This window comes from Ursus maritimus, unplaced genomic scaffold (genome assembly GCF_017311325.1).
Source record: "Ursus maritimus isolate PB19 unplaced genomic scaffold, ASM1731132v1 scaffold_26, whole genome shotgun sequence".
NCBI lineage: Eukaryota > Metazoa > Chordata > Mammalia > Carnivora > Ursidae > Ursus > Ursus maritimus.
In genome coordinates, this window is record NW_024425119.1 from 7,652,353 (window position 1) to 7,664,653 (window position 12,301).

General features: G+C 50.1%; 1 protein-coding gene across 2 annotated transcripts in view; it reads left to right on the top strand.

Moving 5' to 3' along the window:
* Positions 1-12,288, top strand: part of CD4 (CD4 molecule) — a 37,731-nt gene extending 25,443 nt beyond the window's left edge. The window contains exons 4-10 of one of the 2 annotated variants that reach the window (XM_040642106.1): positions 6,616-6,774; positions 7,154-7,411; positions 8,502-8,834; positions 9,622-9,822; positions 10,410-10,534; positions 10,863-10,930; positions 11,297-12,288. In XM_040642106.1, the coding sequence (XP_040498040.1) occupies positions 6,616-6,774; positions 7,154-7,411; positions 8,502-8,834; positions 9,622-9,822; positions 10,410-10,534; positions 10,863-10,930; positions 11,297-11,324 (1,172 nt within the window). In that variant the 3' untranslated portion in view covers positions 11,325-12,288. The remainder of the gene's footprint in view (positions 1-6,615; positions 6,775-7,153; positions 7,412-8,501; positions 8,835-9,621; positions 9,823-10,409; positions 10,535-10,862; positions 10,931-11,296) is intronic. The other variant, XM_040642107.1, reaches the window with a different exon arrangement.
* Positions 12,289-12,301: the final 13 nt, after the last annotated feature.

A 12,301-nucleotide genomic window follows, 5' to 3' on the forward strand; every position in this document is an offset into this window, starting at 1 on the left:
AAATGACAGATTGTAGAAATGGAGAACAGATTCGTGATTACCAGAGCTTAAGGGAGGGAAGGAGACATGGCTAGAAAAGGGCAACATCCTTGTGGTGTTAGAAATGTTCTGTATCTTGACTGTGTTGTTGCCAATATCTTGGTCGTGATAGTCTACAGTTTTGCAAGTTACCATTGGGGTGGCCCGGGTAAAGGGTACTCGAGATTTCTGTATCATTTCTTACAGTTATATTGAAATAAAAAATTTTATTTAACAAATCAAGGGAATAAAAAGATTAGCTCTCATAATTTAAATAAAACAAAGAATGACGAAGCTTCACATGTATATGCTTAGAAGGATGTCAAGCATATTTTAAGTGAAAAGAGTACGTGTATGTTAATCTAATCTCATTTTAAAGATTTATTTATTTGAGAGAGAAAGAGAGAGTGCGGGGAGGGGCAGAGGGAGAAAATCTTCAAGCAGACTCCGTGCTGAGCGTGGAGCCCAATGCGGGGCTCAATCCCATGACCCATGTGATCATGACCTGAGCTGAAACCTAAGATGCTTAACCAACGGAGCCACCCAGGCACCCCAATATAATCCCACTGTAATTTAAAAATTCAATGGGTATGAATATATGTTTGCTCGAGCAAAGAAAAATGTACGGAGGAATCAATACCAAATTGTTTACCGTAATATCAGAAGGGTAGGCAAGGGAAAAGGGAAGTGTTGAGTCTGTAAATTTTGTAATTCAAAACTAAAAAGTAAAGACTACTCTAACGCAACTTTTAAAATGTCTTATTATGAATATTTTCCTTTTCATTAAAATTGTTTTAATATAATTGCACCAAAAATAATAAGATACCTAGGAATAAACCTAACCAAAAAGGTGAAAGACCTGTACTCTGAAAAATATAAACACTGATAAAGAAATTGAAGATGACACAAAGAATTGGAAAAAACATTCCACACTCGCGGATGAGAAGAACAAATATTACTAAAATGTCTGTATTACCCAAAGCAATCTGCAGATTTAATGCAATCCCTATCAAAATACCAACAGCAGTTTTCACAGAACTAGAACAAACAATCCTAAAATTTGTATGGAACCATGAAAGACCCCGAATAACCAGAGCAATCTTGAAAAAGAAAAGCAAAGCCAGAGGCATCACAATTCCAGACTGCAAGTTATGTTACAAAGCATTAGTAATCAAAACAGTATGGTACTGGCATAAAAATAGACACGTAGATCAATAGAACAGAATAGAAAACCCAGAAATGAACTCACAATTGTATGGTCTATTAATCTTTGACAAAGAAGGCAAGAATATCCAATGAGAAAAAGGCAGTCTCTTCAACAAACGGTGCTGGGAAAACTGGACAGCAACACGCAAAAGAATGACACTGGACCACTTTCTTATGCCATACACAAAAATAAACGCAAAATGGCTTGAAGACCTAAATGTGAGACCTGAAACCATAAAAATCCTAGAAGAGAGCACAGGCGGTAACTTCTGTGACATCAGCCGTAGCAACTTCTTTCAAAAATGTCTCCTGAGGCAAGGGAAGTAAAAGCAAAAATAAACTATTGGGACTACATCAAAATAAAAAACTTCTGCCCAGTGAAGGAAACCATCCACAAAACTAAAGGGCAACCTATGGAATGGGGGAAGGTGTTTGTAAATGACATGTCCAATTAAGGGTTAGTATCCAAAATATATAAAGAACTGATACAACTCAACACCCAAAACACAGATAATCCTCCCTAAAAAGGGACAACAGACATGAAGAGACATTTCTCCAAAGAAGACATACAGATATACCAACAGACACATGAAAAGTTGTTCAACATCAGTCATCATCAGGGAAACGCAGATGAATGCAAATCAAAACTACAGTGCGTTGTCACCTCACACCCGTCGGAATGGCTAAACCAAACATCAAAAGCACAAGAAACAGCAAGTGTTGGTGAGGGTGTGGAGGAAGAAGAGCCCTCTTGCACTGTTGGTGGGAATGCAAACTGGTGCAGCCACTGTGGAAAACAGTATGGAGGTTCCTCAAAACATTAAAAATAGAGCTACCCTATGACCCAGGAATTGCATTCCTAGGTATTTACCCAAGGAACGCAAGAACACTAATTCAAAGGGATTACATGCACCCCTATGTTCATTGTAGCATTATTTACAGTAGCCAAGATATGGAAGCAGCCCAAGGGTCCGTGGATAGACGAATGGATAAAGAGGGTGTGGCATATATACACAATGGAATATTATTCAGCCATAAAAAAGAATGAAATGTGGCCATTTGCAGCAACATGGATGGAGCTAGAGAGTATAATGTTAAGTGAAATAAATCAGTCAGAGAAAGACAAACATCACATGAATTCACTCATAGGTGGAATTTCAGAAACAAAACAAACCAGCAAAGGGGAAAAAATAAGAGAGAGAGACAAAACAAGAAACAGACTCTTAATTATAGAGAACAAACTGATGGTTATCAGAGGGGTAGTGGGTGGGGGGATGGGTTAAATAGGAAGAAAGAAAAAACATTATTTGGGTTATTTTGGTGCCAACCTAATATTCCATCAAATTAATATACCCTAATATATAGACATTATCTTTTTGTCTAATGTTGCACCCTATTGACAACACTATTATTTTTGTTACATTTGGTTTGCATTTTTAAATTATTGTTTTAAGGATAACATTCTAGAAATGAAATTAAGGATATAAACATTCAATTTTATTTTTTTTAAATATTTTATTCATTTATTTGACAGAGAGAGAGCGTGCAAGCAGGGAAGAGGCAGGCAGAGTGAGAAGGAGAAACAGACTCCCTACTGAGCAGGGAGCCCGATGAGGGGCTCAATCCCAGGACCCTGTGACCATGACTTGAGCCGAAGGCAGACGCTTAACCAACTGAGCCACCCGGGTGCCCCAAGGATATAAACTTTTAATAATAGATAGTATATACTGCAAGATTGCTTCTAGAAAGGTTCCATCCGGTGCCTTTTCCACTAGCACCCTCGCCAGCACGGAGTAGTATTATTTAACTCTTTCTTTTTTCTTTCTTTCTTTCTTTCTTTCTTTCTTTCTTTCTTTCTTGCTTTCTTGCTTTCTTGCTTTCTTGCTTTCTTGCTTTCTTGCTTTCTTGCTTTCTTTCTCTCTCTCTTTCTCCTTCCTTCCTTCCTTCCTTCCTTCCTTCCTTCCTTCCTTCCTTCCTCTCTTTCTTTTTTTGCTAATTTGATAGTTGAAAAATATTATTGTTGTTTTAATTTGCATTTCTTTGATTGCCTGTGAGGCTGGAACAATGTGCTCCTTTCTAAAAATTCTCCTCTTTTGTGTCAGTGCTTTTGTTCTGTTTCTAGGATTTGATTTTCCTTCTGAGGAGGGCAGTTTCATTCTCCTGACTCCCCCAATTTCTAAACCAGAGAGTCAGGATTTTTTTTTTCCCTCTACTTCAATCCCTGGTTTCCCGTCAGTTACCTGTGATAGCCATGCCTCCCTTTGAAAGTGTTTTTCTGTTTCATCTTGTTAAAACGAAAGCGACAGGTCCAAAATGGTGTCACTTAGGTTAAGACAATGAGTCAGTAAACCGAGACTTAATACCTAACCTAACTGTAGTTTCAACCCCCAGAAATGTGACCTTTAACCAGTCAACATGGGAATTTCCGGATCAGCACCAGGAAGTTTACTGATGGACCCCTTCTGTTTCCCTTAGGAGGGTGATCTTGCCTAAAACACTGAATTCATTGCTAATAATTTCCTTTTCTCCACTTCCTCTCTATCTTTAAGAACCTTTCCTTTTCTGGGGTACCCAGGTGGCTCTGTCAGTGAAGCTTAAGCGTTGACTTTAGTTCAGGTCATGATCTCAGGGTCCTGGGATGGAGCCCTGCTCAGAGGGGAGTTTGCTTGTCCCTCTGCCCACCGCTCCCCCCATGCTCTCTCTCTCAAATAAATAAATAAACTCTTAAAACAAACAAACAAACAAACAAACAAACAAACAAACCTTTCCTTCTCTGTAGCCCTTCGGAGCTCCCCTTTACTAGCTAGATAGGATGCTGCCCAATTCATTAATCCATTAATAAAGCCAATTAGATCTCTACAATTCACTCAGTTGAATTTTTGTTATTTAACAATCTTCTTGGTTTTCATGAGAATGGCACCATCCTTAGCCAAGGCCACAGAACTCCCCCACCTGAATTAGAGAGGAAGCTTCTTGGCAATTCTCTCTCTTCCCAGTCCCTCCTACTTTGATTTCTCTTCCACCTGCTTCGATACTGACCTCCAAAGCAACACCTTGTACATGTCACCTCCTACGCCATTGGACCCGGCTCAGAAGCCTCTGCCGGACATTCACCACCCGGCCATCGCTTCCCACAGCTTCCCAGCTGGAAACAGAGACACCCACTCACGTGGTTTCCTCATTGCTTTGAGATGGCTGGCTATACTGCTTTCCTGGAGACTTTCCACTTCCTGGATGTGCTCATTCCTCCCCTTCCTTCTTTCCGGCTGCCTATTCTTCTTTTAAGGCTTGGTGCAACACAGGTCTTCTCCGCAATTTGTCCCAGACTCACCCATACTCTTAGACCTTTGGCACCGCCTTTCAATTTCTTCTACAAAGTTATGTGACAGCCTGCCCAAGTGACAGGGCCCAGAAGAGGAAAAGGAAAGCAAGGAGGAAGAGTATTTTTAGGGAAAGGGTCACCCACTTCATTTTCAACCAAGTGAGTTTTAGGGGATGGCAGGATTTTCAGATGAAGTTATCTCTTGGGCTATTGGAAATGTGGGTCCAGAATTGAGAAGAGAGGTTGGGGTTGGGAATATCAATTTGGGAGTCATCCATGGGCTCTGACAGGGGGTGCCCTGGGATTTGGAATGTCTGTGGAAATGGGGAAGAGGACGTGAGACAGAGTCTGGGTAACATCTAAAGCCAGTTGTCAGAAGAAGAGCCCAAGGTGAAGAAAAGGAAATGGGGCTCACATCTAAGGAGAGGACCAAACAAGGTAGAAACGGGGCAGAACCCGAGAGGGCTACTAGTCCAAGAAGCTTGGTAAATTGTGAAAAGAATGCTGCAGGATTTCAGAGCCACAGGGGAGCTAAGCCAAGTGCGGAGCCAGGGACAGAGCCAGAGGGCAGGGACTCCCAGAGTCAAGTACAGGGGGCGTGGGGGTAGTGCTGAGGGAGAGTCCAGGGCTACAGCTCATCTGGAAAGGTCTCCCAGGGGGGATGAGCCTGGGCAGTGGGGGCAGCAGGAAGCTTGGGAGAATGCTCGGCCAACATGACACCCAGGCTCCCGCACCCAGGTGGCGAGAGGGTCCGTGACTGCTCAGGGGGACAGAAGTGGAGCCCAAGGGATTGAGGGTGGGGTTCTCAGTCACCTTTGCCCCATCCCTCCAAATATGCATTCTAAGTAAAAATTGTGCATTTGCTACGTAAGATTAGCCTCTAAAGCCGTATCTACAGAAATTCTGGAGCTGCCGCCCCACCCGGAAAGTGATTAGCTAAAGAGAAGAACTTCCACCTGGTGATGGTTGTTAGGTATGAAGGGAGGAGACGGAGGAGGCCACATGTCCTTGCCTGAGGAACTTTCCAGACACAGTACCGCATCGTATACCCAACAGGCCCGGATTTTAATCCTGGCTCCGCCACTTACTGGAGTCAAATTCAAAAGGTAGAAAAGGGTATGTAGTGAGAAGCTTCCTTCCCACACCTGTCCCCAGGGGTATTCACTCCCTCTCCATAGGAGGAACCAAACCTACCATGTTCTTCTAGAAATATTTGTTCCTATACATGGCATCTGCAGAGAGATAGATACAGATAGATAAATTTCTCCCTCCTTTGGAAACAAATGGTGGCCTGTCTAATATCTTGCTTTGTTCAGTGAATGATGTTTCTTAGCTATTATTCCACTCGGGAGATGGCTTCCTTCCTCTTTTCATGCAGCATTCCACTGCAGGGGCGAGCTCAAATTCACTTAACCTAGTCTTTCTCGGTGGACTGGTGTCTGTGTACGTGCATTTGTAATTCTGGTAGATACTGTAAATGACCTTCCGACGAAATCGTACTGGTTAACGTTCTTGCCAACGAGGCGTAAGTACGAGGCGGGGCAACTCCGTAATCTGTAAAAGAAGCCAAAGAGCTCCTACTTCTCGGAACTGTCGTGAAGATTACTTGAGATGACGCCCGCCAAGCATCGGGCACTGTGGGAGCTGGTGCTCTTGAAATAAGAAGAGTATTTTATTTTGGATGAAGGAGATACTGTCCTGGCCAATTCAGCAGAATATGACAGGACCGCCTCCCCAGCGGCAGATGCTATAGGAAGTCGGCGAGAGAGATCAGAAAAGCTGTGGGCCGGGCGCCTGGGTGGCACAGTGGTTAAGCGTCTGCCTTCAGCTCAGGGCGTGATCCCAGCGTTCTGGGATCGAGCCCCACATCAGGCTCCTCTGCTGGGAGCCTGCTTCTTCCTCTCCCACTCCCCTGCTTGTGTTCCCTCTCTCGCTGGCTGTCTCTGTCTCTGTCAAATAAATAAATAAAAATCTTAAAAAAAAAAAAAAGAAAGAAAAGCTGTGGGCCTTGCCCTCCCCAGGGAGGCTTCAGGCTACCCCAACCTCCTCCATGTGGCTTCTGCTCCCAGGTGCCTCCAGGCTGAAGCCTCGCGTCGAAACGAAAAAAAACCTGTGGGACCAAGGATCCTATCCTCTGATCATCAAGGATCTTGAAGCAGCAGACTCAGGGGTTTACTTCTGTGAGGTAGCAGGCAAGACGCAAGAGGTGGAGTTGCTGGTGTTCAACGGTGAGTGAATGAGGACCCCTCCAGACAGCCTGCCTTCCTCCCTGACTCCCACTCCTCCACCAAACCAGACCCGAGTTCGCGGTGCCTCTACAGTCCAGAGACGGCTTGGACTGGCCCTCACGTCTCTCCAAACCTTCCTCGGGCAGAAACCTAGGGGGGCGGGGAGACAAGGGCAGGAGGCAGAGGAAGGGGGGGAGAGCAGCAAAGGCAGAGAGGAAGGGAGCCAGCAGGAGGAGGAGAGAGGGAGACTCTGCCTTGGGCTGGGGCTGGGTCCCTGGGTCTTAGCGGGGGTAACGGAGAGACACTCTTGGTTTCCTGGCCTCTTCCTTCCCCTTGGGGAGAGCGTGTGTGTGACACAGGTGGCCTGCTCCTTTCACAGTGACTGCCAAGTGGGACACCGGCAGCAGCAGCAGCAGCAACATCCGCCTGCTGCAAGGGCAGCCGCTGACCCTGACCGTCGAGGGCCCGTCTGGTAGCAGCCCTTCTGTGCAATGGAAAGGTCCAGGGAATAAAAGCAAGGGCAGTGGCCAAAGCCTCTCACTGTCCGGGCTGGAGCTGCAGGACAGTGGTACCTGGACATGCACCATCTCCCAGAACCAGGAGACGGTGGTGTTCCACATAAACATCTTGGTGCTGGGTAAGGGGGGCGCCTCGCCCCTGCAGTCTCCCCTCTGCCTCAGTGGCGGACAGACCCTCCCTCCGCTCTCAGTGCTCTGCTCCTGGGTCTGCTGCTGGCCAACAGAGTGAGGCTAGGGCCAGTTCCCCCTGGAGCTGAAATCTGCCCCGAGGGGTACGCCGGGCCCTCTCTTCCTTGGGGTGCTAATGGCTGCCCCTCGGGGTGGTGGACATGGAGGACGGAAGGAAGGAAGGGACAGGGGATGTAAGGATGTGAGGGACCCCAAAAACTTCTGGAGGAGGCCCCAAGGGAGGAGCACCAAGGGCATGCTTTCTTTGCTGCCTCAGCCCCCCACTCCCACCAAGTTGCAGATCCCCTTGCTCGGGGGCACTAAGGCCGGCAAGCCAGCCCTGATGAAGTTCTGCACTGCACCTTTAGAATCCCGAGCTAGGCACCCTGGTGGGGGAGCAGGGGGAGGATACCAAGAGCCCAGAATGCATGTCCTAGCCCAGATCCTGTCTTCTGGGTGCTTCGGTGACCCAGGCCCGCTAGTGTGGTGGTTAAGTGCGCAAACTGCCTGAAATCCTGGCTCTGACTTCACCATGAGACCTCCGGCAGTGACCGCACCTCTCTGCGCCTTGGTTTCAGGGATGACGCCCATGGTGATAGTACAGACCTTGCAGCGTTACCGCGAGAATGAATGCGTGTAATGCACTTGACGGCGCAGGGCACCCAGTAAGCCCCAGGCAGGCGTTTGCTCTGAACTTACGAAGGCTGATAAATGACGCGCCTCAGGAGCGCGTGCCCAATGCCCTCTGAGCTCCAGGGGTCCTGAGGAGGGAGAGGCCTCCTGTGGCTGGGCCGTTCTGGGAGGGCTTCCAGGGGGAGGAGGCACTGCCTTGGGAACGAACATGCTTGGGTGGAGAGAGCAGAGAGGAGAGGAGAGGTAGATGGGAATTTAAGGGCCTGAAGTGGCAACCTACGGGTTTGGACTCACCTGGTCCCTCCCCTTCCATCTCTCTGCTGCCCCCAGCCCATGCCTACCCTACCCCCATACATATCCCTCATCTTCCTATGTCCTGAGCCAGCTTCTCTCTCTTCCCGCCTCCAGCTTTCCAGAAGGTCTCTAACACAGTCTATACAAAAGAAGGGGATCAGGTGGAGTTCTCCTTCCCGCTTAGCTTCGAGGATGAAAACCTGAGCGGGGAGCTGAGGTGGCAGGCAGAGGGGGCTCCCTCCTCCCTGCTCTGGAGCTCCTTCGTCTTGGAGAACAGGAAGCTGTCTGTGAAAGAGCTCCACGTCCCCAAACTCCAGCTGAAGGAATCGCTCCCACTCAGCTTTGTCCTGTCCCAGGCTTCGTCTCGGTATGCTGGCTCTGGAACCCTCACTCTGAGTCTTGCCAAGGGGACACTGCAGCGGGAAGTGAATCTCGTGGTGATGAGAGGTGAGGAGGTAGGCTGAGAAGGGGAGGGCAGGGGCAGGAGGTGGAGAGGCATGGCCCAGGGCTCGCGCTGAGGAAGGGTTGGCCCCAAAAGGGATGCCTCGGCCTTGGCCCTAGTTCCCTGATGGAGCTGATCCAGGGCCTTCTGGTTTGGGGCTGGTTTTGAACTGAGACTGGAAGCCACATGTCCTTCCTGACATCCATGAGCCAGCCTGGGGTGGGCTCTGCTGAGAATCCCGCAAAGAGTGTGAGCTGAGAACCAGGGCTCTAATTCTGCCTCTGCCGAACCCTCTATGGCCCTGACTAAGCCTCCTGCCTCTGTGGGCCTCTTTCTCCTGACAAGGATAACAGCATCAGCTCTTAGTATGATAGCGACGAGGGTAATGTCAGGCTCCGCACCGAGCTCTTTGCTTCCTTACCTCCCCCATCACCATAACTCCACAAATAACAATGCTAATACTTGATGCTTCCTATGTGCCAGACCCATTCAAGAGCTTTACGTGTGTTTGTGAATTTACTGTGTACTTAATTAATGTCTGGGGCTTGGGTTGTCAAGTAACTTGCAGGGACACACAGATAGTTAGCAGTGGGGTTAAGATTCAAGTCCAAGAGCCTGGGCCTCCAAAGCTATGTTTTCTTTATGTAACTGCTTGAAAATGTGCTCTGAGAGGCTCAAAGAAGAGCATCCCTGTGAGGTATTTTGATTGTTCTACTGAAGCTCCTTAGAGCATGGACTTTCCAGGAGCTCAGAGATCCAGGCTCCCTGCCTCAGGCTCTTACCCCTCTGCAGTGACTAAGTCTAAGAACAATTTGACCTGCGAGGTGCTGGGACCCACCTCCCCTGAGCTGACGCTGAGCTTGAATCTGGAGGAGCGGGCTGCCAAGGTCTCGAAGCAGCAGAAGCTGGTATTGGTGATGGACCCTGAGAGGGGCACATGGCAGTGTCTACTGAGTCACAAGGACAAAGTCCTGCTGGCATCCAAGATCGAGGGTGAGTGAGGATCCAGGTTCCCTGGGCTAACCCCAAGCCCCTCCCTCTTCAGTGGTGGGTTGGTGGAGACCACCCAGAGTCCCGGCCTCCCAATTCCTCTGAGAGGGGTGGGTTATTCTCCTGCTGCCTAGGTACACAGTGGGGATGAGGTAAGGCCAGGTGTGGTTCCCACCCGTGACCCTGCAAGTTCCCACCTCCTTGAGGTCTACAGCCCAGGCATGGGGCCCATCTGACCAAGAGCCGCTTTCCCTGGTTCCTTTCTGAACCCGGACACACACACACACACACACACACACACACACACACGCTCCCACATGCACACACGCATGCCCTGTGCACAGCCTGAAACCGCTGTTTCCAGTTCTCCAGAGTGCCCGGTGGTCTCCAAACCTTAAAACCCCTTACCCAGCCTTTCCCCTTCAGCCCTGGCAGCCTGTGAGAGCCCTGTGGACCCTGCCCTGCTCTCCCTGCCCAAGGTTAAGCCCCAAGTGTAGCTGGGCAGCGAGGCCTTCCTGGGGCCCTCCAGAATGCCCGGCACCCTGACAGAGGATAGTGAGCTGAAACATCTCTCTCTCTCACCCTTGCAGTTTTGCCCCCAGTGTTCACCAAGGCCTCGCCAAAGCTCTTAGCGATTGTGCTGGGCGGGATCTTAGGCCTTCTGCTTTTCGCGGGGCTCTGCATCTTCTGCTGTGTTAAGTGCTGGCACCGCAGGGTGAGTGAGCCACCCCAGAACCCCCTTTCACTCCCCACAGGGCCTCCCAGCACCTGGGGCCCCCAGAGTAGCAAAAGTATCCTGTGTATGTGAGCTGCTCCTGGCTCTCTCTGCCCACCCACCCAGTCCCCTCAGGGCAGACTGGGCCCTGTCCCAGATCCCATGCAGAGAGAGAGACTGGAAAGAGCAAAGAGTTAATTCTGGGACAGATGGCCTCAGCCACAGTACCTGCTTCTCCTCCCCTAGCTCTCCCCACTCCCCCCTCCAAGGGGCACCTCCCTTCTGGAGGCCTGGGACCCTCATGATTCCCCTCCTTCTTCCTGGACAGCGCCAGGCAGAGCGGATGTCCCAGATCAAGAGACTCCTCAGTGAGAAGAAGACCTGCCAGTGCCCTCAGTAAGGAACTGGGCGGGGGGGAGGGGGGAGCAGAGAGTGGGAAAGGGAGGGTGACAGCCGGGTGGGTGGGGGTGGGAGAAGAGAGGGACTGGAGGCGGCATGGAGGTGAGAAGATGGGGGCTCAAGGGAGGTGGTGGAGGGCAAAGAAGGGTGCAGAGGGGTGGCTGAGGAAGTGGGAAGCAGGAAGAGGGTGGAGAGCAGAGGTGAGGGGGCAGCAGGCCTGGGATATTTCTGGATACCACAGTGTAGCTGTGGCCCAGAGGCCGCCACTGCACAAGAAGGGGGAGTGTGGACTGGGAGACATGGAGCTTTGAGGAGGCAAAGGAGTTTGGAGAAGAATAAACTTGCTCTTCTTTGTTCCTCCAGCCGGTTCCAGAAGACAAATCTCATTTGAGGGGCAGGGCCAGGGGAGTGTCCCGCTTGCAGCCTCCCCAGCTGCCTTCCCCTGCCTTTCCTGCTGGGCTCCTGGGCCTGCGGGCCAGATGAATGTAGCAGACCACAGCACTTCCAGCCCTCTCCTGCTCTCCTTATCCACACTTGGCCACGGGTCCTCCTCTTGCAGAGGCTTACACCATTTCTTCCCCTTTTCCTTTGCGGAAAAGGAAAGCCCTATTGATGATTTCTTCCCAGCTCTCTCCCCCACGGCCCATTGGTCCCCAGGGAATCACGTGGGATCAGCCCTGCCTGGCTTGGAGGGCAAGGCTGGGTGTCTGAAGCATGAAGCCCAGGACTGTCATTTGACTGGACGGGACCTTAGGACCAGAGGGGGCAGGGACCAGCCCAAGATCACATGGCCAGAGGAGGGTAGACCCAGATCCAAAGTCAGCTGACTGCCAGCCTCCACTGCTCCATTTAGCCCGCTTCTCACTCTGTGTTGGCAGGACACAGACTCCCATCGTGACGTGTCCACCCACAGGCACCCCTGGACCCACACCCATGTACAGAGCACACATTTGTGCACAGACACAATTCATTACCCCCCAAGTAGTACGTGTCAGTTTCTGAGCCGGTTTCACATCCTTTGTCTGTTTAAACCTTAAGAAGAGCTTACAGAACTAGTAGTGTCAGGACCAAGATCAGCATCTCCAATTTATAGACCAGAAATGGAACTCAGAGAGGTCAGCGGATTGCGCAAGGTCACACAGCTCGTCAGTGCCAGGGGACTAGCCCAGGTCTCTGACTCCCTGGTTCCAGGGCTGTATCCCAAACACAGAGACAAGTTCCACTCACATCTCTGCAGCTGATTAGTCACTGATGCCCAGGACCCACCTCTGGATTCCTAAGAGCACACCACCCCAGGCAGGACCTGCCTCAGAGAGTTCAGAAACACAGAAGAGGACCCCCCCCCCCCCCCCCCCCCCCCCCCCCCCC